The sequence below is a fragment of the Salvelinus alpinus genome, chromosome 5 (genome assembly GCF_045679555.1).
Source record: "Salvelinus alpinus chromosome 5, SLU_Salpinus.1, whole genome shotgun sequence".
In the NCBI taxonomy this organism is placed as follows: domain Eukaryota; kingdom Metazoa; phylum Chordata; class Actinopteri; order Salmoniformes; family Salmonidae; genus Salvelinus; species Salvelinus alpinus.
In genome coordinates, this window is record NC_092090.1 from 69,276,751 (window position 1) to 69,304,049 (window position 27,299).

General features: G+C 43.2%; 2 protein-coding genes across 7 annotated transcripts in view; both read right to left on the reverse strand.

The window, feature by feature from the left end:
- Positions 1–326: 326 nt before the first annotated feature.
- LOC139576604 (basic salivary proline-rich protein 2-like) lies at positions 327–12,281 on the reverse strand. Of its 2 annotated transcripts, none has more exons than XM_071402885.1 (2): positions 12,156–12,281; positions 327–3,905 (listed from the first exon to the last, which is right to left on the reverse strand). In XM_071402885.1, exon 2 carries the CDS (start codon positions 3,896–3,898, stop codon positions 2,381–2,383), a length of 1,518 nt encoding a protein of 505 aa, XP_071258986.1. In that variant the 5' UTR covers positions 3,899–3,905; positions 12,156–12,281; the 3' UTR covers positions 327–2,380. The 2 variants fall into 2 exon arrangements, with proteins under 2 accessions (XP_071258986.1, XP_071258985.1); XM_071402884.1 differs by lacking the exon at positions 12,156–12,281 and adding an exon at positions 9,335–9,469.
- A 5,974-nt stretch (positions 12,282–18,255) lies between these two features.
- LOC139576609 (LETM1 domain-containing protein LETM2, mitochondrial-like) overlaps positions 18,256–27,299 on the reverse strand; it is a 40,571-nt gene continuing 31,527 nt past the window's right edge. For 4 of the 5 annotated variants that reach the window (XM_071402897.1, XM_071402893.1, XM_071402896.1 and 1 more), the window contains 7 exons: positions 26,995–27,138; positions 25,529–25,672; positions 24,962–25,285; positions 24,598–24,717; positions 23,030–23,119; positions 22,803–22,871; positions 18,256–22,211 (listed from right to left, as the gene is read on the reverse strand). In XM_071402897.1, the coding sequence (XP_071258998.1) occupies positions 22,158–22,211; positions 22,803–22,871; positions 23,030–23,119; positions 24,598–24,717; positions 24,962–25,285; positions 25,529–25,672; positions 26,995–27,138 (945 nt within the window). In that variant the 3' untranslated portion in view covers positions 18,256–22,157. The remainder of the gene's footprint in view (positions 22,212–22,802; positions 22,872–23,029; positions 23,120–24,597; positions 24,718–24,961; positions 25,286–25,528; positions 25,673–26,994; positions 27,139–27,299) is intronic. The other variant, XM_071402894.1, reaches the window with a different exon arrangement.

Sequence of the window (27,299 nt, forward strand, 5' to 3'; positions counted from 1 at the left end):
ACTGAAACATAAACCAGGGCCACATTCAGTAGCCAAACGATGTTGAATGTTGCAGATAGAAATTCCATGAATAGAGCCAAAATGATTCCTTGGTCTACATGTCAGAGGCATGTTTGTTCTACATTACATATTACTATTTGAACATTCCAAAAACATTGTGTCCTGCTGAACACGCCCCAGAGCACAGACCGGTAGGGGAAAAGATACAAAAAAACTAACACATGAGTGCTGAAGAAAGCCTTGAATTAGGGCTGTCCTGTCGAGCGTTAAATAGAGTGAAGGCCAGAATGAAAACTGACAGATTATAGAAGAGGAATGGACACAAAACACATTTATCTTTTATCACAGAGGAAGTATTTACATTAACAGAGTATGCACACCCATACATTCAAGGCTCAAGACAATGTAGAAATTGTTTATGACATGATGGTAAACAAGGAGTTTTCCCCCCCCATCGTCTATCCAATATATTCCAAAAGTATTCTAACTCCATAAAAATAAATCTGTTTACACCCCAACGCATACAGTATTTAGACTTCAATCTAGCTACTTCTCTCTATATATCTGGTTAGAACCCACATCTAACATTATAGTTCAACTTATATCATTGTCATATGCTTATCATTTACCTTAATATTACCAGGTACCAAGTTGACTAAGACCATTACTTTAAAGTGGACAGTGTTTGTCTGAATCCGTATTCCTTGACTTGTAGGGCTGCCGCTACAGTGGCCTGGTTCAAAGCCTGGGCCTAGACAACAAGAGCCCTTACAGTACAATCTACAGTCACTTCCCCACCACAGAGAGGAAAGCAAGACACCAGAAAGGGGAAGGAGGGAAGAAAGGAATGTACAAAAGAGAAGGGCCTTGGAGTCGGAGCAAAGAAAGAAATCAGGTTTACGCAAGTGTCTTTGAGCACATGCAGCTTACTTGACATATAATAACAATACAAAGCAAACTAAATCAATCCACGGAATAGTATCAAACATATTAACCACAACGTTAAAGACACATAACAGATAAAGATGACATCAAGCCCCGATACAGGATGATTGATTCAGATAACCTGACAGCCATCCATTACATAGGATATCAGCTGGGTGAAAGACAAGGGATGCAAGCACACATCTAAGAAGAGTCTCTGGCAAATGAGTTAGTTTCTAAAGAATCTAAACTCTAGATTCTAAAGAAGCAGCTCCCACTGCTTACGTACCACTGTTTCCCCCCCATTACAGAAGGTTAACATTTCAGTCTTCGGACCTCATCAGAGCATATGACCAAACTGTTAGCCCTTCCATAAATAAGGTGAAGTCAAGCTAGCAATGTTTGTCAAATGGATTCTCTTTTGCCACCGTAGTAAAATGTATACATGCTTATGCAGAATCACAGCCCCCATGTACGAAAGAGGTTACGTTAGAATGGTGTTATTAGTAGTCTTACAAGCAAACGCCAGTTAAAATTGTACAGGTATGTGTATTATATTAAGCTAAAATAAATACAAGCCATAGTCAATAATATAAAGCTCACATTCATTGTCATGCATACTTGACTGTCATATTCAACAATTCCCCTTCCCCAGCTGATGTTAATATGGATGTTATGTGGTGTTATCATCGTCACAAGAGTCATCTTATCTCAATCAATATTTACACGACAGTCCTATCTACTTACATGCTCGCTCGCGCGCGCACACGCGCACACACACACACACACACACACACACACACACACACACACACACACACACACACACACACACACACACACACACACACACACACACACACACATCTAGTATTTCCAGTTCATGTGATGTAATGGAGTAAATGGCTTTCCCTTCAGTCTGTCTGCCATATAATACAGCATCTAAGTTCTCCTGGAATCCCTGTTGGTGCTGGGAACTGGGCGTGATCGGGCCAGTCCCTGCTTAACCTTAATCGATATTTATCTTATGAAATATGCTGTATATAATAGTCATGCTGCATGCATGAGGCTGTAGTACTTGGCTACAGCAGGAGCAAATTCAATGCTTTGGGGACAGCAGGGTTGGATTTTAAAAAGCATTTTAGTAACACACAGGCGCATTATTACAGATTCATATAATGCAAGTAACAGTGCATGAGAAACAACAATACAAAAACAGAACAAAAATCCATAGAATTTATCAATCAAAAAAGTCCACTTATTATAGAGAGTCCTGAGGCGTCGATCAAAGGAAGATGAGAGAAGAAGACAGACTGTCCTAGCATCCCTCCATCCTTGCATCCCTCCATCAGCCCCATTCTTGACTCCGACTCACATAGTGTGACAGCAAACATTGTGTCCTTTCTCCTTCTTCCCTCTATTTCTCTCTCTCTCTGTTTCTTGCTCTCTCTCTGCCTCAGTGCAGTAGTAGCATGTTGCTGTTCAGCAGCAGTAGTGCAGTAGAGGTGAGTACAGTTAGCAGTGCCTGGTATCCTCCTCCTCCCAGTCTCTCCACTCCTCCTCTGGGTCTTCCCCGGGGCGTGTTCTTCTTGTCCTCCTCCTTTTTCTCCAGGTAGTGTTCGGCGTACACCATGTAAAGCTCCACACACCTCCGAGCCTTCATCTGCTCTATCAGCGCTGGGTAGCCAATCTCAGAGATGCTCACTATATTTTCCTCATCATCATCCTCAGGCTCAGCTATGGCCGGGGGGAGGGGCGTGGTTGCAGGAGGGGGGGTTTGAGGGTTAGGGTTCAAGGGTTCAGGGGTCACAGGCTTCTCAGTCGCTGCTGTACCGTTACTCTCAGCTGTGGCATTACTCTCACTGGGACTGCCCTCTGTGGCGGAGCTGTTACTGGGGCCACTGCCTGGTGCTTGGGTGGAACCGGGGTCGGTAGTATTGGTGGAACCTCCAGGAACAGGGGCTGGCTCTTCACTCTTCTCCCCGACTGCAGTGCCTCCTCCACTGGGCTCGATTACCTGAGTGCTGGTGCTGTCCGCAGCTCCCTGTGGTGGTGAGTTCTCCCTGGCTCCTTTTTCCGATCCACCCTTCTCCCCACCTCTCAGCAGGTCAGTCCTCTTCATACAGTTCTTCATGTAGTTATCATAGGACTGTGGAGGCGGGCTGAAGCGGTAGTCCCTGCTGTAGTCATTGTCATCAGTGGATTTGGTGCCGTACCTCCTGTACATGTAGTGGTTATAATAGTACTCCTCCTGGGGGTTGTGAAAGCCGAAGTGAGGCCGGGGAAACCGGCCCAGTCCATAACCCAGAGCCATCCCAGCCACAACCCCAGCCCCGGCCGCCATCGCTGCATTACGCCCAAACCCCCTGGACTGCTGAGAGGGTCCCATCCCCATCCCATGCACCGAGCGGGAGAACGGGGAGCCACCTGCACCACCATACCCCCCATAGCCATAACTGCCCCCGTAGCCAGGGCTAAGGATCCGGTTGTTGGGGTTTTGGTTCATGTAGCCCCCTCCATAACCGCCACCATAGCCTCCACCAGCTGGGTATCTGTTTGGATAGCCTCCTGCCGGGTAGCCCCCTGGGTACCCTCCAGCTGGATATCCTCCAGCAGGGTAGCCACCTTGGTTAGGGTACCCCCCTTGGTTAGGGTATCCTGCCCTGCCTGGCTGTTGAGGGTACCCCCCTGGTTGCTGTGGATAACCTCCTGGTTGCTGCGGGTACCCTGCTTGGGGGTTCTGTGGGCTCTGGGGCTGGCGAGGGTAGTTCCCTGGCTGGTTATTGGTCCCTTGGTTGGGTCTGCGTTGGGTGTTGGTGCCTCCACGGTTGGAGGTGGAGGAAGGTTTCTTCCCAAAGCCTATGCTGGATTTACCACCAAAGCCTCCTCCCCCTCTCTTGGCCAGGGAGAGGTGGGCATTGAGCAGCAGGAGAGAAAGGCACAGCACGGCCAGAGGAGAGCTGAGCTTCATCATTACTGCACTGCAGAGACAGAGAGAAGGAGAGAGAGAGAGAGCAATAAGGGGGAGAAGAAGAAAGTTTGAATTTCCATTAGCTAATTTCTGTGGATAACACTCACCGGTTCCCTTTAAAAAGACATTCTTACAGTATAACATTTTTCAGATAACCATATAGGTCAATACTGTATACTCTACATAACTGTAATTTAGAGAATAAAAAATAAGAGTCTGTTTATTCCACCAGTCCAAGTCCCATCAGTTCCATCTGTAGTTAGTAGTTAGAGGAACTGGCCCAACTCAAAATGTTAAGACAAATTTATGACAAATCATAAACCTACATAGACAATAGGACTGTACATACAACTAGAAAATCATTTTTAAAAGTAAGCTAGAGAATTTGAGAATGGGTTCCCTCATTCGGTCTCTGAGGTGATTAACCAAACTACCAGATACAGTAAACACCAAGCCAACAGGGTGGAAAATCCCCAGAGTGCCCAGTGTATCCTCTGGGTGTAAATAATTTAAAATTAGTCACTTTAGCTCCTCGGTTAATGATAAGAGTAGCGCTGACTGAAGAATGGTGGGGACCTGTGTCACAAGACACGTTAGATAATTCCATTTCCACCCAAAATGTTATAGAACAAAAAACGCTATAGAAGCCAAAGCCCCTCCCTACTGCCCCACCCACTGCCGAACTTGAGTTAGGCCTGCATCTCAATATTCAGATCCGTCTACATTACATAATAATCATGTAGACCGAGAGCCATATACAGTATTTATTTAAATATATGGCTCTGTGTAGGACTACTGTATGTAACAATGGACTATCTAGTGTCTAGGCTGGTACTGCATGAATACATAAAACAATGGGAGCCTTGCCCAAAATACAGTCTTAAGCCAGTGGTCAATATAGGGATTTATTTCTCTATTCATTCTGTACCATGCGCGCACATCAATGTTGATGTTATGAAACTGATCTAGACGGGCTGCCTCATACAGCCTTAATTTGCCCATTTCGGTGTGTATGCTAGAATTGACAAAGTAGCGTTAATATTAATGTCTTGAGAAATTCTTTTGAGCATTCATCATAAGTAACCCAGAATGCCCGATAGCCAATGCTGGCTGTCTAACCGAGAACAAAAATAACATACAGTGCTTTCAGAAAGTATTCATTACCCTTGACGTATTGCACATTTTGTTGTTACAGCCTGAAAATTGAATAAATAGATTCTCACCCATCTATACACAATACTCCATAATGACAAAGTAAAAACATGCTTTTAGACAGCTTTGTAAAATTTATTGAAAATAAAATACAAAAATATATTTTCTCAAGCTATGTTAAGTTTCATGGGGAGCGTAGGCAAACAGCAATCTTTGTGTCGTTCCACTGATTTTCAAAGGGATTGATTCAAGTCTGGGCATTGGCTGGGCCAATCAAGGACTTTCACATTCTTGTTCTGAAGCCATTCCAGCGATGCTTTGGCTGTATGCTTGGGGTCATTGTCCTGTTGGAATGTAAATCTTCGCCCCAGTCTAAGGTCATTTGCACTCTGAAGCAGGTTCTCATTAAGGATTTGCCTGTATTTGGCTCCATTCATTGTTCCCTCTATCCTTACTAGTCTCCCAGTCCCTGATGCTGAAAAGCATCCTCATAGCATGATTCTGCCACCACCATGCTTCACGGTAGGAATGTTAGACGGGTGATGAGCTGTGTCTGGGTTTCTCCAGACAGAGCTTTGCATTTAAGCCAAAGAGTAAAATTTTTCTCTTATCAGACTACATAATCTTTTGCCTTATGCTCTCAGTCTTTCACGTGCCTTTTTTCTAACTAAAAGGTGCACTGTCATGTGCAATATAACAATTGATATGTGCAAACTATGGCCTAAGGGAACTATGAGCGGATAAGAGGTAAATCGTAATTTCGATGAATGTCTTAGAGCGAGTAGTCGATATAACTATTTGTTCAGCACTCTTGAAATGTACAGTGACAGAAATCAGAACATGGGCCGTTCTTACAGTATTCTCCTTGTACACCAAATCAGAACCGTAGCATAAATAACGGGGGCATATAAGCACACAATGAAAGCTTTTACAATATTCAATGATGACATTTCCCTAAAACACAACTTACTACACAACATACACTTAGTATTACTTTCTTAGCTCCAGTATACATATCTCCCTGGCATATTACATAATTTATGCAGCATTATAAACTTCAAGACCTGAATGCTGATTGGCTGACAGCCGTGGTATATCAGACCGTATACCACGATTATGACAAAACATGTATTTTTACTGCTCTAATTTCGTTGGTAACCAGTTTATAATAGCAAATCAAAATCAAATGTTATTGGTCACATACACATGTTTAGCAGATGTTATTTTGGGTGTAGCGAAACGCTTGTGTTACTAGCTCCAACAGTGCAGCAATATCTAACAATAAGAAATATCTAACAATTTCACAACAATACAGTAAATATTTGGATGAGCAATGTCGGAGCGGCATAGACTAAAATACAGTAGAATAGAACACAGTATATACACGAGATGAGTAATGCAAAATATGTAAACATTATTAAAGTGACTACTGTTCCATTATTAAAGTGTCCAGTGATTTCAAGTCTATGTATATAGGGCAGCAGCCTCTAAGGTGCTAGTGATGGCTATTTAACAGTCTGTTGTTCAGTCTCTCGGTCCCAGCTTTGATGCATCTGTACAGACCTCACCTTCTGGATGATAGCAGGGTGAACAGGTCGTGGCTTTCTTCAGCCTCCTGAGGTTGCACCTTCTTCGCCACACAGTCTGTGTGGGTGAATCATTTCAGTTTGTCAGTGATGTGTACGCCGAGGAACTTGAAGCTTTCCACCTTCTCCACTGCAGTCCCATCGATGTGGATAGGGGGGTGCTCCCTCTGCTGTTTCCTGAAGTCCACGATCAGCTCCTTTGTTTTGTTGATGTTGAGTCAGAGGTTGGCACCACACTCCCAGGGCTCTCACCTCCTCCCTGTAGGCTGTCTCATCATTGTTGGTATTCAGGCCTACTACTGTTGTGTCGTCTGCAAACTTGATGATTGAGTTGGAGGCGTGCGTGGCCACGCAGTCATGGGTGAACAGGGAGTACAGGAGGGGGCTAAGCACGCACCCTTGTGGGGCCCCTGTGTTGAGGATCAGCGAAGTGGAGGTGTTGTTTCCTACCTTCACCACCTGGTGGCGGCCCGTCAGGAAGTCCAGTTGCACAGGGCAGGGTTCAGACCCAGGGCACCGAGCTTAATGATGAGCTTGCAGGGTACTATGGTGTTGAATGCTGAGCTATAGTCAATGGACAGCATTCTTACATAGCATTCTCTTGTCCAGATGGGATAGGGCAGAGTGCAGTGCGATAGCGATTGCATCGTCGGTGGATCTATTGGGGTGGCGAGCAAATTGAAGTGGGTCTAGGGGGGCCGGTAAGGTAGAGGTGATATGATCCTTGACTAGTCTCTCAAAGCACTTCATGATGACAGAAGTGAGTGCTACAAGGCGATAGTCATTTAGTTCAGTTACCTAAGCTTTCTTGGGTACAGGAACAATGGTGGACATCTTGAAGCATGTGGGGACAGCAGACTGGGATAGGGAGAGATTGAATATGTCTGTAAAAACACTCCACCCAGCTGGTCTGCACATGCTCTGAGGACACGGCTATGGATGCTGTCTGGCCCGGCAGCCTTGCGAGGGTTAACATGCTTAAAATGTCTTACTCACGTCGGCCACGGAGAATGAGAGCCCACAGTCCTTGGTAGCTGGCCCCGTCGGTGGTACTGCGTTATCCTCAAAGCGGGCGAAAAAGGTGTTTAGCTTGTCCAGAAGCAAGACATCGGTGTCCGCGGCGCGGCTGGTTTTCCATTTGTAGTCATTGATTGTCTGTAGACCCTGCCACATACATCTCGTGTCTGAGCTGTTGAATTGAGACTCCACTTTGTCTCTTTACTGATGTTTTGCCTGTTTGATTGCCCTACAGAGAGAATAACTACACTGTTTGTATTCGGCCATATTCCCAGTCACTTTGCCATGGTTAAATGTGGTGGTTCGCACTTTCAGTTTTGAACGAATGCTGCCATCTATCCACGGTTTCTGGTTTGGGTAGGTTTGAAAAGTCACAGTGGGTACGACATCTCGTATACATTTCCTGATAAACTCAGTCACAGTATCTGTGTATTTGTCAATATTTTTCTCAGAGGCTACCCAGAACATTTCCCAGTCCGCGAGATCAAAACAATCTTGAAGCATGGATTTCGATTGGTCAGACGAGCGTTGAATAGTCCGTAGCATGGGTACTTCCTGTTTGAGTTTCTGCCTATAGGAAGGGAGCAGCAAAATGGAGTCGTGATCAGATTTGCCAAAGGGAGGGCGGGGGAGGGCCTTGTAGGCATTTCTAGTCAAGTAGCAGTGGTCCAATGTTCTCAGAGCGAGTGCTACAGTCACTGTGTTTGTAGAACTTCAATTGCGTTTTCCTCAGATTAGCTTTGTTAAAATCCCCGGCTACAATAAATGCGGTCTCAGGATATGTGGTTTCCAGTTTGCATAGAGTCCAGTGTAGTTCGAGGGCCGTCGTGGTATTGGCTTGAGGGGGAATATACACGGCTGTGACTGTAACCGAAGAGAATTCCCTTGGGAGGTAATATGGTCGGCATTTGATTGTGAGGTATTCTAGGTCGGGTGAACAAAATGACTTGAGTTTCTGTATGTTATCACAATCACACCATGAGTAGTTAATCATTTAACATACACCCCCACCCTTCTCCTTCCTGGAAAGATCTTTATTCCTGTCTGCGCGATGAACTGAGAAACCAACTGGCTGTACGGACTCATACAGTATATCCCGAGAGCCATGCTTCCGTGAAACAGAGTATGTTACAAACCCTGACGTCTCACTGGAAGGAGATCCTAGCCCTTAGCTCGTCTACTTTATTATCCAGAGAATAAATATTAGTGAGTAATATACTCATAAGCGGTGCCTCCTAAATCGGACTAGGAGTACACTCCGAATACCTCTTCTCCGCTGGCGGTGTTTTGGATCAGCATCTGGAATCAGTTCAATTGCCGCGGGGGGTACGAACAAAGGATCCAATTCGGGAAAGTCGTATTCCTGGTCGTAATGCTGGTGAGTTACCACCGCTCTGATATCCAAAAGTTATTTCCGGTTGTATGTAACAACACAAAAACAATTCTGGGCTAATTCTGCTTTGGAGAGAGAAGCACAGCTGCCCTATCTGTTGGTGCCATCTTACCCAATAAGGCACCTCGGGGGGTTGTGATATGTGGCCAAAATACCACAGCTAATGGCTGTGTCCAGGCACTCCGCGTTGCGTCAAGCAGAAGAACAGCACTTAGCCGTGGTATATTGGCCATATACCACACCTCCTCGGGCCTTATTGCTTAAGAATACAATACATATTTTTGGACTCACCATTGTTGTGCTGTGCTCACATGAACGTGGCGGTCCTTCTTGTGGGAAAACTTTGTCATCAAAGTCTGGCATTCTCTGGATTTATGGTTCTTTCAAGACAACTGAGAACTCGGAAAAAAACAAGGTCGAATCATGACATCACAGATCTTCAGGTCTGAGTTTTAGAAAGAGGCCCGAGTTCGCAACTTGGAAATCCGAGTTGGAAGACCGTTCAAAACGTATTGAGATCTCAGATGTCTTGAACGCACTGAAGTCTGAGATTTCCCAGTTCCGAGTTTCAAGTTGTTTGAACGTGGCAGAAGTCATGCTGGATTGACAGCATGGCCAATGTATTCAACCTTGTCTGCCCCATGGTATTGAGTGTGAATGCTTATCCTTTTAAGCTTGGAAAAGTGACACTTTCAGACAGATGTTTTAAATCCTTAAACCCAGACCACACACCCTCTCCACCGAATAGCAGGCAGGGGAAGCAAAATAGTGATTGCTTTGTGACGATTGCAGTTAGCCATTGAATCCTTCCAAATCACTCATTGTTGAATTCGCAATTACCGACTTGTTGTGTAATGTTTATGTCCAATGGCGGATGCGCTACGATACATTTTATCTATAATTGAAAAGGATTTGCAAGGGTTGAAAAGGATTTGCCAGTAGAGTGGCGACGTGAATCAGACTACTTGTCTAGCTTGCTAGCTAAGATTGTGAAAGTATGATGTTGACATGATCAATCCAATCAAAGCTATGGTAGATGTGATTTGACGTCCTTTTATCTGTGGCCAATGACCTTGAACCTTTGCTGGCTGCCCTGACACCACAGAAAGCACTGAGCAAGGCTGAAACACCTGCATTTTGGAGCTGCATTACTCAAGAAAGAGACTATGTCTGTATACGGCTTTATTAACTCAAGTATTGTTTTTGTTTTTTTATTGTTTGCAAACTGATATGTGACACGAATTAATGCCAAAATAACATGCAAACAGGTGGGTCTCAATGACGGGTCACCACTGGCTCTAGGCAGAGTCTGGGTAGTTCCATATTTTTCCATTTCCCAATGGAGACCACTGTGCTCTTTGAAACGTTCAACACTCTAGAAATTGTTTTATACCCTTCCCCAGATATACAGTGCATTCGGAAAGTATTCAGACCCCTTGACTTTTCCACATTTTGTTACATCCTTATAACGAGAAACAAGATTCTCTGGTCTGATGAAACCAAGATTGAACTCTTTGGCCTGAATGCCAAGCGTCACGTCTGGAGGAAACCTGGCACCATCCCTAGGGTGAAGCATGGGGGTGGCAGCATCATGCTGTGGAGTTGTTTTTCAGCGGCAGGGCCTGTGAGACTAGTCAGGATCAAGGGAAAGATGAACGGAGCAAAGTACAGAGAGATCCTTGATGAAAACCTGCTCCAGAGTGCTCAGGACTTCAGACTGGGGCGAAGGTTCACCTTCCAACAGGACAAGGACCCTAAGCATATAGCCAAGACAATGCAGAAGTGGCTTCGGGACAAGTCTCTGAATGTCCTTGAGTGGCCCAGCCAGAGCCCAGACTTGAACCCGATCAAACATCTCTGGAGAGACCTGAAAATAGCTGTGCAGCGACGCTCCCCATCCAACCTGACAGAGTTTGAGAGGTTCTGCAGAGAAGAATGGGAGAAACTCCCCAAATATAGGTGTGCCAAGCTTGTAGCGTCATTCCCAAGAAGACTCAAGGCTGTAATCGCTGACAAACGTGCTTCAACAAAGTACTGAGTAAAGGGTCTGAATACTTTTTTAAATTTTTGATACATTTGAGAAGGGAAAAAAATGGTTTTGCTTTGTCATTATGGGATATTGTGCGTAGATTGATGGGGGGGGACAATTTAATATTTTAGAATAGGGCTGTAATGTAACAACATTTGGAAAAATATGCCTCATCACAATTATATCTTGGAGATCTACGGACAGTTCCTTGGACTTAATGGTATAGTTTCTGCTCTGACATGCACTGTCAACTTTGGGACCCGATATAGACAGGTGTGTTTCTTTCTAAATCATGTCCAAACAACTGAATTGGCCACAGGTGGATTCTAATCAAATTGTAGTGACATCTCAAGGATGATCAAAGGAAATTGGATGCAACTGAACTAAATTTGGAGTGTCATAGCAAAAGGGTGAGAATACTTATGCAAATAAGATATTCTGTATTTAATTTTCAATAAATTTACAGCCATTTCTAAAAACACGTTTTCACTTTGTCATTATGGTATATTGTGTGTAGATGGGTGAGAAAAAAGTAAATTGAGTCCATTTTGAATGCAAGCTGTAACAGCCAAAGTCAAGGGGTATGAGTACTTTCTGAAGGCACTAATCGCTTGAATCGTTTCAAAATGGCGCTACAATGTGACAGTCACGCCACCTGGTCACATAACCTATTCTAACATACTACACACATTATTCTAATCTTTACATAGCATTTGTGTATGCGATCCACAGATTCTACAAATAACGAATTTACGACGTTGTTTGGCTACATTTATGTAAGGCGCGTGCGCCCTACAATTTGGTGATGTTTTTCTCTGCAAAGGAACGTGTTAAAGCTCACCCCAAAATTCAGCGCGGTACCGAGTTTTATCATTGCGTAGAATATTTAAAACCTCAGTGTTTTCTACCCTTAATAGGCTATAAAGGCTATAAAAAGTCCGGTCATCTATTTCGGAAACGTCGGCACCTACTACGTTCTATCAAATCAGACAAGCACAGTTCGAAAGCCTAACCTTCCCTATTTCATTATATTTTAAAACTACACATGTTCTAAAAGAAATAGCCTAAAATGTAGCACCTTACCGTTATTAATGTGCCAATGCGACGTTGGTGACGCTTGTTTTGTCCGTTAGGTTGCCGCCGCCCTTTCTTGGATAGCAGTAGTTGAATAGGCCTACAGCGACTATTATTCTGCCAGCAGCACAAACGATAACGTCACGTTGGTATGGTAATGAGGAAACCTTCTAAATAAAAGCTCGCATTTCAAAACATTGCATTCAAAAGATATTGCATTTTAATCAATGGCCACCTCTATTGTGACAACAAGAAAATGCAATGAGTAATTTATGAAAACAAATAAAAAAATATTCTTTAAAAAAATAAAAATTATACCCATAACGAAAAAATACAATGTTGTCACTGGTATGTTGAGAATATTGGGTAGTATATATAACTTTTCTACAAACTAAAGTGGGGTGGAAAATATCGGCCTGTTGCTGACTTTTCACTCCGTTCCCTCCATGGCCCCCAATGCAATACACTGTAATGGACTGTACATGGGATACATATTGGCTTGTAGAGAGAACATGTCTACCTATCTCAGCTAAAGTGAGGTGGGGTCTCTATAGGGTCTGTCAATAGGGTCTCTACTAACCCAGTATATTACATTGGGTGCTCTATTTCAAGTGCTTTGCGATTGTGGAGGCTACTTTGTGCATGATTTCTCTATTGTAGTACATAATTGATCAATCGTATACCTCCACTACACTACTTTGATACGCATCAGTAGGGATTAATAAGAAGTGAGTATACGCAATGACCACTGAAAAAAATGTGGGTATACAGTTTATACCTGTGTATAGCCTCCAGACACCACTGGCCCTTAGTGTTTTACAAAAAGTGCACTCTCCTATGATTGCGCTGGTATTATGGTTGCTGTCTTTTCAGAATCACGAACCTGTCACACACTGAAGGCCTATAGGTTTGCCACTGTGCAAACATGTCTATAATAGATAAGGCTGTTAAAATATTAATGTTTCAAGAAAGGATTGCATATATTTGGCCTGGTGAAGCGGTTTTGTGCGCTGACTGAATGGAAGCTGATAATTATTCGTTTTTTCTCTGCTGGTCTCAGGAAGAAATTAGGAGTCCTCACTGTCCGAAACCGAGTCACGACCTAGTACAAATGTATCAGACACACCTATACAAGACCTAGACACTCAACATGTGGTCCCGAGAGCGGACTCTGCAACACTGAATAAAATGTTGCCCTCTTGCTAAATTGATGACTAAAGCCATAGCGAAACAGTGCAAAAAGGCTGGCTGTCAGGTCAACTGGTTTTAGTAATAGCCTACACAATAGCTTTCAACATACCAGTTTAAACCTTCAAAATAAATGCTAGTATCAATAATACAATATAAAAAATAAAATACATCAAATTATCCCTTTATTTTTTTCAGAGGTTGTTGCAATGCTGGGAAAAACCGTTTCACTGCACTAGAGTGCAAAAAATATTGATAATCACAAAATTTAGCATGTTTTTGCAGGGGTACTCTTAATTTAGACAAAAAAATCTGCGATCCTCCTGCCATCATAATATCCTGCTGCTAGGAGAACGGTACATTTTAAAGCGTGTCCTGCTTTTAATGATCCAGGGATAGCTGGCAGGGGGAGAGTTTCCATTGACACGCTTACCAGAAGTTACCAACATGGACGCAAATATAACTTGGAGCCAGCAAGTGATGTCAATTTCGGGATGAAAAAAGAAGGACAAATGGATAATTAGCCCACAGAATGACTAGCTTTTACTTTTTTCTTTTGTAAGACTGTTCTTTGGCCTTATTAAGAGACCAATATTCAGCTTGCCATCATAGTTTTCCATTTTTGTATTTATAACATAATTGTCTACAACTATCCAGTGAATCCTTATCCTATCCTTTTTGGCACTGTCTCTATTCCTGCTTTCTCTCTAGCTGCGCACACACACACGCGCGCACACACACACACACACACGCACGCGCGCACACACACACACACACACACACACACACACACACACACACACACACACACACACACACACACACACACACACACACACACACACACACACACACACACACACACACACACACACACACACACACACACACACACACACACACACACACACACACACACACACACACACACACACACACACACACACACACACACACACACACACACACACACTACTTGGGGAGCTGCAATTGCTTCCTGCCAAAGATTGTTCCCTGACTGACTCACCTCACTTTAGGGTTTAGATATACTGTACAGCATACCAGTCAGTCAAGACAATATTGTCATTGCAGATTTGATTCTATGAAGTAGAGATCAGTGCTAGATTTATCTCCTCTAAGCATGTATTCAATCAACAAATCCAGACTGGGTGATTGAAAGGAAACTGCAAGATCTTTTTCATGTTAAGTCCCATGTTCCAACAATAAAAAACAATATGATAAAATGTATAATAAACTATTTTATTGACCATCTCTTTACTTTTTATTGACTTTATTTCACTACATGAATCTATTCAGGTCCTATCTGGTTCTGGTTCTGATCTCGTGAGCAGAATGTAAGCTCGCGAGATCAGGATGGTTCGTACGAGGCTATAGTCAGACAGGATGGAAAGTGGAAATGTGATAGGTTAAGCAATATCTGCACTTCACTGTAGGCTAAGTGCCAATCAGTTTATGCTATCATGCCAACTCCTTGTCAATCATTGTCATGCCAAGGTCCACCTATCAAAATCCATGGTGTGCCATCGATGGTGAGTAACACTCATCCAGTGATTGCCATATGGTGTAATGTGGTCAATTCTACAAACCTGTGTGGTTAGAAACATTATTTATGATTATTTATCTGGTGGGTGGTAGGAACATTCCACTGCTCTTAGGTCAGTTGAGTAGCTTAAGCCAGGTATTCCCAAACTGGGGTACGGGCACAATGCCGTCAAGGTTACTTCAAATACAAATGTGATTCACATTTTTTTTTAATTATAATAATAAAAATAAAAATAAATGGTTTTGAAACTTTTTTTTTCTTTTCACATTTTCAAACAGTCCATTTATATTTTTCAATGAGGCTATACATTTGGGCGAGTTTTTTCTCTCGCCTGAGTAGCCTCGTTTCACTGCCAAAAATGTTATTAAACCATCTAGTGTTCAGCGAAATAACAACACATTGTCAAATACAGGTAGCCTAGTCAAATAATTAACATCCAATCACATTAACCGTTACTCTCTTGCGGGAATTCCACTAACGGTCTGTATGTAGCCAAACGTAACTGCTGCTCATGTTGGAATCTGTACTGATGGCGCAAAAGCTATGACAGGGAGACATAGTGGAGTGGTAACGCGTGCGCAAGCAGTTGCTCCCGATGCCACTTGGGTACACTGCAGCATCCACCGAGAGGCTCTTGCTGCCAAGGGAATGCCTGACAGCTTGAAAGATGTTTTGGACACTACAGTGAAAATGGTTAACTTTGTTAAAGCAAGGCCCCTGAACTCTCTTGTATTTTCTGCACTATGCAATGATATGGGTAGCGACCATGTAATACTTTTACAACATACAGAAGTGCGCTGGTTATCAAGGGGCAAAGTATTGACACGTTTTTTGAATTGAGAGACGAGTTTAATGTTTCTTTACTGACCATCATTTTCACTTGTCTGACCACTTGCATGATGATGAGTTTCTCACACGACTGGCCTATCTGGGTGATGTTTTTTCTCGCCTGAATGATCTGAATCTAGGATTACAGGGACTCTCTGCAACTATATTCAATGTGTGGGACAAATTGAGGCTATGATTAAGAAGTTGGAGCTCTTCTCTGTCTGCATTAACAAGGACAACACACAGGTCTTTCCATCATTGTATGATTTTTTGTGTGCAAATGAACTCAAGCTTACGGACAATGTCAAATGTGATATAGCGAAGCACCTGAGTGAGTTGGGTGCGCAATTACGCAGGTACATTTCCGAAACAGATAACACAAACAACTGGATTCGTTATCCCTTTCATGCATTGCCTCCAGTCCACTTATCAATATCTGAAGAAGAGAGCCTCATCGAAATTGTAACAAGCGGTTCTGTGAAAATTGAATTTAATCAGAAGCCACTGCCAGATTTCTGGATTGGGCTGAGCTCAGAGTATCCTGCCTTGGTAAATCGCTGCTGTTAAGACACCGATGCCCTTTGCAACCATGTACCTATGTGAGAGTGGATTCTCGGCCCTCAGTAGCATGAAAACTAAATACATTAAAATGATTTAAGACTTAGACTCTCTCCAATACAATCCAACATTGCAGAGATATGTGCATCCTTTCAAGCACACCCTTCTCATTAACCTGTGGTGAGTTATTCACAATGTTCGATGAACAAATAAGGTTTTATATGTAAGATGGTTAAATAAAGAGCAAAATTATTGATTATTATAATATTATTATTTGTGCCCTAGTCCTATAAGAGCTCTTTGTCACTTCCCACGAGTATAAGAGCTCATTGTCACTTCCCACGAGTCCGGTTGTGATAAAAACTCACACTCATTCTTATGTTTAATATATGTATTGTATAGTGTGTATGTGGCAGGCTTACAATGATGGCAAAAAAACACATTTGAGAGTGCGCTGACCCTGGTGCTAGAGGGGGTACGCAGCTGGAGGTTGAATGTTTGAAGGGGTACGGGACTATAAAAAGTTTGGGAACCACTGGCCTAAGCATTAAAATAGATCTTCTGAAGTGTCACACATTTGACACGTAGGTTATGTCCCAAATGGCACCCTATTCCCTATATATGTCCCAAATGGCACCCTATTCCCTATATAGTACACTACATTTGACCACCCCTGTTATGCACTATATAGTGAATAGTGTAACTAAGCCTCAATACCTCTCTATGCTGGTCTCATTTAAATGCAAAACCCCCACGTTGCTCTAGTAATACAGGTAATGGCGCTCTCTGCTGCCTCTAGTCAGAAATGCATTGTTTTATACCATCATCCGGTCCCAATTAACTTCCTACCTGTCTCCCTTCACCCTTACCATTTTAATGTTTGCAGATCTGTACGTGAAAACAATATGGTGGAAGATCCTCCACTACACTACTTCTACCTACCCGGACAGATCTGCAAGCATGAACGGGTTAGGACCTAGGGGACGGGATAGGGAGCAAATTGGGACTGTACCCATGATGTCTCTACAAAAATATTAAAACATTTGAAGTGTTGGTCCCATGTTTCATGAGCTGAAATAAAAGATCCCAGAAATGTTCTATATGCACAAAAAGCTTATTTCTCTCAAATGTACTCTTTGCAAATGTATCCACAGGTGTTGCACTGTATCATGTATTGCTGTTATTCATATGACATTATAGACATTACAAGACAGTGAGGCTGTGTGGAGTTTGTCCTTTCTTAATGATTATCTGCACCTTTTGTCATAATGGAACCCCTGTCCTCTTCAAACTGGCTTTTATCTTCATAGTTTACTAGCTTATTTCATTCGGCACAACTCGTATGTGTTGCTACTATTAGCTAGCACTGCGCTAACTCTGAACATTATGGCTATGCTATGACCATGCATGAGTGCATTTGTGACTGATTGAAGTAGATCAGGGATGGCCATCCCTCCTGAAGAGCTACTGGGCATGCAGGCTTTTGATCCAGCCCAGCTCCAGCATACCTGATTTAGGTAGTCAAGGTTCTGATGATCAGCCGATGAGTAGAATCAGATGTATGTAAGAACAAAAACTTGCAAAAGCAGTAGTTGTCCGGGAGGAGGGTTTGCCATCGCTGAAGTAGAGGTTACCCCAAACCACAGATCTAAGAAGAGCATACCCTCCCCTACCAATAGCCATTTGGGGGACGAAAACATATCTGACTGTGTATCAGTCGTTATGGACAACCTCAGCCTCCTCCTTTGGGGGTTTTCCTTGAGTCAGACATTCTTCCTCTCATTTTAACCCTCCAGTCCACTAAGCTCCGTAATGGAGGTCAGAAGACACTTTCAACATCATACATCATTGCTGTCAGACATGTACAGTATTTAACTTACATTGAAACAATACATCATTCTACTGTCAAATGACTGCTTGGGAGATAAAGTTCACAATTTACAGCATTAAATTCATAAAAACCCTTTACACTTAAGTCCTGTATCTTTATTTCTGGCAACAACCATTTGCTACTACGGTCTACGGATATCTGGCACAGCCACAGACCAGCTAGGAGGTTTACATACATAAAGCTTCAACATCTATCATATGTGTGAGGGTTGAGTTCTCCCATGGATTTGGGTGGAAACTACCTCCAGACAATTCATACACCAATCCTATGCTTTTAAATCTGTGACAAGCAGTGTGTGTGGTAAGGGGGGGAAATTGAAACCTAGCTCAAAAAACCAGAAGAACATGCTCTAGTTCTATCCTAGTACCATTCTTCATCAGTAATGGACAAGGCAATATATACTGAACAAAATGATAAACGCAATATGAAACAATTTCAACAATTTTACTCAGTTACAGTTCATATAAGGAAATCAGTCAATTGAAATAAATTGATTAGTCCCTAATCTATGGATTTCACATGACTATGCCCTCCCAGGCCCACCCACAAAAGGGCTTTATTACAGACAGCAATACTGCTCAGTTTCATCAGCTATCCGGGTGGCTGGTCTCAGATGACCCTGCAGATGAATAACCCGGATGTGGAGGTCTTGGGCTGGTGTGGTTACACATGGTCTGCGGTTGTGAAGCCGGTTGGACGTACTACCCAATTCTCTAAAATGATAGAGGCGGCTTATGGTAGAGAAATGAACATTACATTCTCTGGCAACAACTCTGGTTGAGATTCCTGCAGTCAGCATACCCATTGCACACTCCCTCAACTTGAGTCATCTGTGGAATTGTGGTGTGTGACAAAACTGCACATTTTAGAGGCATTTTGTCCCCAGCATAAGGTGCACCTGTGTAATGATCATGCTGTTTAATCAGCTTCTTGATAATCCATCAACCTGACAGGTGTGGCATATCTTGGCAAAGGAGAAATGCTCACTAACAGGGATGTAAACAAAATTGTACACCAAATTTTATACGCTTTTTGAGCGTATGGAACATTTCAGCTCATGTTGTTTATATTTTTGTTCATTATAGTTCATGTTACCCAACTCCACACCAAACGCTAAGCCCACTTCTTGATCTGAAAGGTATGCTATTAGCAATATAGTTCTGGTTTCCACTATACTGCTTGTACCAACAAGGGTTTAGGGGTAGGAGTTAGTAATTGGTATTAGGCATGTGAGTGAAAGGGCAATTACACAGGAGTTTAAATGAATCTAAGTATGTGTCCCAATTATCTCCTAATCTCCTTGCCTCCATGACCACTGATCCAAAATAACCACAAAAAAAAGGTATATAAGCAATAATATGGTCAATTCCTTTCACCCATCTATCGACATGAATGGAGCCAAAAGGAACAAGGCAGGGGAATTTGAACACAATGTAAATCGCTTCCAGTAGTCAGTGGGGAACAGGCAGAGGAGAGATTCCACAGAGAGTAGAGGTAACAAAGCACCTTTTTACAGATCTGGCTGTACATTAATTTGCATAACAATCCTTAAACCAAGTAGAAAAATAAAGGATGGAAAGGAGAATCCCTGGTCTCATAGTCCTCTCTACCCGCCATTGCATTAATCACAGATCTGAGAGGATTGGTCAAAGCAGAAGGGTGGACATCTTGGTTTCGCTTATACACTCACCTACAGATCAGTGATTGGGAGAGGAAGATGCACTCTGAAGCCCATTCTATTCCATTCAGAAATGGTGAACGGTCAGCCACTGACTAATCAGTGAAGTAATGCAATTTGCTTGGAGGGGTTCATAAAGTTAATCCCCTAACTCAGGGTTTCCCCAAACTCGGTCCAAATAATCAAAGCTTGATGAGTTGGTTATTGGAATCAGCTGTGTAGCGCTAGGGCAAAAACATGCACCCAGCGGTGGCCCAAGGACCAAGTTTTGGAAACCCTGCCCTAACTTGACGCTGAAAGAGGTTTTCCTCAAGGCTAAGGCAACACCAAACGCACACTCTCATACACGCACACTGAAATATGAAACATACACAGTACATGTTTATGTGGTAAACCTTCCAAGAACCTTCTCGATCACATAATTGTGTTAACATACGTAAGCAGGATAGGTACTAGGCATTTCACCGTCAAATAGCGGCCATCTTTCAAGTTCTTCGAGAACCACATCTCAAAATAAAATGTAACACTTTCTTGTGCAATCCTTTAAGAGTTCACAAATCCTGCATTTTCATGCTGTTTCGCTCAAATAAACTCTTCAGACACTTCTCTAGTTTAGTTTTAACAGTGGGTATGGATCATTTCCAATAGCTGTCAAAGTCAAGTATTTGCTTTTAAATGTGTAAATCAAGGGTAGAAGAGCATTAACACAACATATACACTGTATAGTCCATTTGTCCCCAGACTGGCAGTTGTGTTGACTATCAGGACGTAGGTGCTCCTACAACCTCTCCTGTGTATCAGGAGTAAACGCTCTCGCTAGCTTACAATTACAGCAGCAGGTAATCAAGTGGTTAAGAGTGTCGGGCCAGAAACTGAAAGGGGGCTAGTTTGATTCCACGAGCTTACTAGGGCACATCGACAGAGGCACTTTACGCTAATTGCTCCTGTAAGTCGCTCTGGATAAGAGTGTCTGCTAAATGACATTGGACCACTCAGTCATAGTGTCACGCTTCACAATACATTGCAGATACCACGTGTTACATTTTCTGTTGTAATTCAAATGCAACTACCATTGTAACTACCTAGACAATTTGCCCAATTTCCTTTACACATCAATCATTGCTTATATTCCTTATTTGCAAAGACCATTTTGAGCTAAACAATTACATTCTGGTTACCAGAGTAGTTAGAGAGTAACTTCATGGTATGAAGGCAAGTTAATGTAAAGAGTTGCCCAGTCTTAGATTCCAATATTCAACAAACAAGACAAAATAAGAGGGTAAAAGTTCATAGAACTCTTTAGTTGGGAGAGCTTGAGGGCGTGGCATTACCAACATACAGAGGTGTACCTTTTCTGCCAGACACGGAGAACAATTTACAGGGTATTTACAAATATACACGGGGGGTGGGGGGGTTGGTGGTGGTGGTCTACGTTAGTCTGATCCAGATCTGGAGATGAGCGGGCCAACTAAAAGAAAACACACCTTGACGAATGGTTGAAAGCCAGCAGGTGACCCCTAACACACCACAGCCACACCCTGCTTTCGCCTTTGTGGTGTTTCTAGTCAAGAGGATTCAGTTTCAGCACCTAATGAATCTGAGACCAGGCTAGGTCAAAATATAACCGAAATCTGAGACCAGGCTGCATGCAACCGGAAGTGAAACAGACTGAAGTTACACCAAAACCAACCAACCAGAACACTGGGCCAAACGGTACATCTTGAGAGGATGCGTCTACTCTTCAAGGACATAATTTGTTACATCACTGGGTAACTGTGATCCTTAAAACAAAACGAAAAGGTAATCCCAGTTGAGGGACTTTTCTGAGTTTACGTAACAGTGTCCTGCTGAGATGGAGTGTGAAACCTAAATGGATGGAGTGCATAACATGTAAACCAAATAGATGCAGGCAAGAAGAACCAGAGACTAATCAGACAAAGCAGAGGTGGGTGTCCCGTTTTAAACACCTGCCAGCGGCCTCACTCCAGGTGTAGCCAGAGTGGTCTGATCCTGAGCAAAGTGGCATTTTAGGCAAGCGTTGTCTGCTCTAATGACATCATCTCATGTGATGATCTTATGACCTTTTCATCACACAGCGAGCCCCCATTGGCTAGACAGTGAGGACGGGGGACTTGGATACAGACTCACGCCCCCTGGTCTTTGGGATAAGGAGAAGGTGTTAAGGGGGGCAGGGGGGTGATTGGGTTGACTGATCCCTCTTGATTTAGATTAGCTTGATTGATAGCCCTCCTCAACCCTGAAGACACAGGGTTGTGGGGTCCGGTCAAGCCCTTTCAGTCCTCCTCACACTCCGTTGACACTTATCTTGCTCTTCTGGGACGCCTTTGCTTCTTCAGCCTGGAGGAGAGATCAGAGGGCAAAGGTTAATTTACAAACAAATGATGAAAAAGAAACAGATGGCACTCATTGAATAACGGTGAATTTCAGACGTGGACATTAACAATATTGGAATAAAACCCGTTATGGGCGTACTGTAATTTAACGACTCATGAATCCTATATGGTTAATGAATGTGACAAGTAGGTGGATCGATGGTTAAATAGCTATGATTTCATGTGGACAGGTTTGTTTATCTTTTAGCCCACAATGGTTCTAATCTTCCAAGAGTCCATGGTTGGTTGGTTGGGCAGTTTGTTGTTGTGTGAGCGATTAGGACGTGGAGAGAGAAAGGGAGACGGTATTGGCGTTAATGTAATTACCACTAACACTAACCTTCAACCATCTCGAACCATAAATCAAGACCAAAAAGCTCATTTCATTTTTTACAAGTGATGAAGATGTTAAGTGAAGTTGTGAATAGTCATTTGCTTGCCAGCAGCCTGGCCATCTATTTACTACGGCTACTCTGTCATTTCTAGCACGGCCATCTAGTCACTACAGTGATGCTCCCTGTGGGTATCACATGACTGAGGGTCAAAGGTCGCTGACCTGAACAATCTGGGCAGGGGTGGGAGGTTTGTCTGAGACGATGGCAGCCGGGACTCTAACCTCTTCCACCTGGAGGAACAGAAACGCACACCAGAAATGAGGACTTTCTTTACCAACACCACAGGTCATCCCGGAGAAGATACTGGACTGGTCGGTCTTTGACCACAACCCGTTTATCTACTCTACTGAGCATTCTGTGACCGGGTTGTGTGTGTCTGCGTACTAACCAGCATGTCTTTGATGACCAGAGCTGCGTCCACTAGTAAGTCTGAGGAGGAGGCTGTTGTTCCCTGTGGGGTCTCAGCTAGAGTGGCCTTCTGAAACATACAACACAATGTTACATTATCAACATGCATACTTAGACAGTTCTGTTATGACCTCTCGGTTTAACAAAACACACACAATGACCTCCTTGAAAACAAAAACACACACAAACGGAATGATCCAGCCAGTTATGTAAGCAGTGGTGATGCCTTCTAGAGAGTGTCCTGAGACTGGTGTAAAAGCCACAGAGAGAGTTGGCAGCAGGAACATACTTCAGATGGCTGACCTGCATTTCTATATCACTACGCTCAAGAGTTGGAGAATAAACCAGGTCTCCATGGTCTGATGGTCAAGCCTTAGTTCTGAGGGAAACCTGTGCTTCTGTGAGAATCACTGGAGGCAGGAGCCCTTAACCACAGACCTAGAATCAGATCACCCTTCCCCAATACGAACTGATCCGGTTGGGGGGGGGGGGTCTTACCTCTAGTATGGTTACAGGGGGTAAGAAAATGTAGTCTATTTCAAAAGAACAGAATACTCTGCGTTGTCCTTACGTTTAGGTCCTGAACTGGCTATGCCATATGGCTGTGGGCTACACTAGTTCATTTGGCAGACAAGATTTGCTTAGAATTCCTTGGCATTATTTTATAGTATGAAGAATACAATTGAACAAACTGAATAAAATAGAAAGGATATTTTCTCCAAACGATTTGAGGGAGTGCGGTTAACAAAGAAACAGGTCCTCCAATATGCTTCATTTAGAGTTATTTATGCAACTTTAGTTGCGAAACAAAATGTTGGGCTATATGTTTTGATTTTGAATATATTCTAAGGCTGCATGATGAGACTAATGCGGACTTGAAAAAAGCATAATGAAAGGCATGGGCCCTTTGTTTTTTTTGCGCAGGCTGCACACAACGTCATCATTCTCTTATTCACAATTTGACAAGCACTTGATAATGCCTCTAATTTCCCGGCAACATTCCCTTTGTGTGATATTGTCCCCCATCAGACTATTCTTGATTTATTCTTGTCTTTACATATACTAAATAAGATATGTATGAAATTTGTTTTGATATAGAATGGACCATTATCATGCACCTGTCTCGATAAATGTCATCTATGCACTTAAAACAGGGAATGGACGACGTATTTCCCGTGGTTCATTTTCATGCCAGCCAGGTAGGCTATACTCCTGCTGTAAGGGGAAGAAATGTGCTTAATATTAGGAAAGTTGAGAAATAGTAGGGCTAGCCTATAGAAAGCCGATGGGATCCTATTTTTAATAGAGGCCATCAAAACTCTTGTTTTCTCACGCAATTGCATAGCCTATAGAAATGTAGCGCAACATGAGCTTGTGTTTGATTACATTTGCAATGATGTCAGAGTGACAGAGTACTGAGTACCAGGCAATTAGCAAGTTTGGTAGGCTACTAATAACCATCAGCAGCATCAGTGCTCGGAGAAGCGCTAGGTACAGGGGGTATGATGTCTTACCTCTAGTTTGGGTACAGGGGGTATGATGTCTTACCTCTAGTTTGGGTACAGGGGGTATGACGGGTATAATGGGTTTGACGTCAGTCAAGTACATAGCTCTGGAGAGCAGCAGCAGAGAGGGAGGGACGTTCTCCTTCAAGTGCAGGTCCAACCACTGGAACAGACAGAGGTTACAGGTCAGAGGCCACTGAAGAAGCTAATCCTTTTTCGTCCCTAATGGCACAAGAGGGGGCCATTTTGGACGCATCCCTTATAATACAATAAATAGATTGAATCCTTTAGTGGCTTGACATAACGCATCTTTAACAAGTTGGGCTATACGTTTTGATTTTGAATATATTCTAAGGCAGCATGATGCAACTAATGATGATGACTTGTTCACAAGTTGAGTGTCTGACCTGTTGCATCTGCTGGCGTAGCTGGTCAGTGGTCAGACCCAGTGACCTCATCCCTCTGCTACGACACGCTGCCTGTAGCTCTGACACACTCAAAGCAGGCACACCCTCAGCGGCGATCACCTCATCGTCTGCTTTGATGGTTCTCAGCTGCATCATCAGCTGGAAGCGGAGCAGGTTATTGGTTCCTATGGGCTGGAGCTCCAGCAGCTTACACAGGGCCACCAGCTGGGGGCGCTCTAGATGCTCCAGCGTCAATTCGTCTTCAAACAGCTTGGAGAACTTAACGATGTCCTTAGTGGTGGGCTGCTCCCCTGTGTGACGCACCTGGAGATGACACAGGGAGGACAGGGGTTAGTTAGAGCAGTCTGGGGACTTGGGAGACAGACTTGGGAAGGACACATGGGAACGTGACGGTTATCACATGTTGACCGTTATCAGGTCTGTATGAACTTAGACGACCACGGCTAGACGACCAGGGCTAGATAAACAACGGGATGAAAACTTGAAACACTTATGACATTATGAATCAGAGGTGTGGATGCATGCTTTGCCCCCTGGCTAAATTACCTTCTGTACGTAGGTGGAGAAGCGCTGCGTCTCGTCCTCTGTCAGAGCCTTGGTCTTGTTCCTCTTGGCCATTTCTGCTATGGTCTCCTGGAGGAATTTAGCCAGCTCCAGCTTAGCAGCCAGACCCTTCTTCTGCTTCTCTTCCTTAAAGAGAGAAAAAAGGCAGAAAGAGAGAAGTCATTTCTCAAATGGTCCGTATGCATAAACTAGTATTAGTTACTTGTGATTGGGTTTAGAAATAGATTAGGTTAAAAAAAAGAGCCTCATCACATTCTATGAAGATGCTAGGCAATGTTAAAGAGGGTCTATTTGAAAACAAACTTTCAAAGTGCTCCAGTTGGCTAATGGTGGTCACTACCCTTGCTTTCTGTAGGTATCCCAATGGCCATGATGTGAGCGGCCAGATCAGGCACCTCTGTTGTACAGGAGCACGAGGACATAAAAGCCATTCAGCCATGAGTGACCTACAACTAGCCAGGGCCCGGTTTCCCAAACGCATCTTAAGGCAAAGTTCATCATTACAACCTTCGTAGGAGCATCGTTAAATCTGAGCGGTTTCCCAAAACAATTAACGTTGTGCTTGAAAACGCTCGGAATCTAACGCCTGCCTTTCGTAGAACAGCTTATTGCCCTCCCGCGTCACCTTATACACAGAAGATCTCAGCTAAACATAAACCGTGATGCTATCTTCTCTGACCGCAGATAACTTCAGAACAAAGTGGACTACAAATAAAGCTGCCAATGTCTTTTCAATTGATACAAACAAGTGACGTATAAAAAATATGCTTCAAATCATTTTGAAATACATTTCGTGGTCATTCGAGTTCTACTTTTCTACTTGCAGTAATTTGTCTCAACATATTTCATGTGTGATTTAAGGCATTGTTATTGGGTAAGCATTAGAATAAGCCGCCTCGTGAAATAGCCTTCAGGTTATTACAGAAATTATACTCAATGGGGTGATATGTGAGAGTTGTGTCTGTTTTTATTACCTTACATTATGTGTAATAAATGGTGTATGTTCATGTTCACAGAGCTCTCTTGTAAATAAGACCCCGGTCTCAATGGTGACCCAGCCTGGCCACCAAAAAATAAAATACAAATATATTTGTAGCCATAGTTGCTAATCTCTCTAGGAGCTGATCCGTGTGCTTTTGTCTCCTTTCCTTTATCTGCATAAGTCCCTGGTTTGAATCCAGGCTGTATCACATAGGGTGACGCACAATTGGCCCAGCGTCATCCGGGTTTGACCGGGGTAGGCCGTCATTGTAAATAAGAATATATTCTTAACTGACTTGTCTGGTTAAATTACAAAAATGGAAGAACAGAAAAACAGACTCCAAGCATATCATGACTAGCTCAGCGCAGATGAAGGAGAGATAAGGAAGCAAGTTTAGACCAATTGAGACGCAGTCAGTCATCAACAAGTCAGGGACATTAACATTGCAACAGTGTGAAGAACGTGCCTTCTTGGTCTCGGTCTCAAAAGTGGAGGGCAGCATCTCAGGGAAGAGCTTGAGGAAGACAGGAAGCAGGAACTCCATGAAGGGAACGATGATGAAGACCATGAAGGGCAGCAGGCGGAACAGGTCAGCACATGTCCTCATCAGCTGGAGAGAAAACGAAGGGTTAGCAAAGCAAACAGTAAACAGGTCTCACACAACATCAAAGGAGAGGAGAGAGAATACAAATATGGCAGATTACTTATGTAGGCTACAGTTTATTGGTATTATAGAAAGATGCAGTGATGCAATGCGAGTTTTGCCCTGTC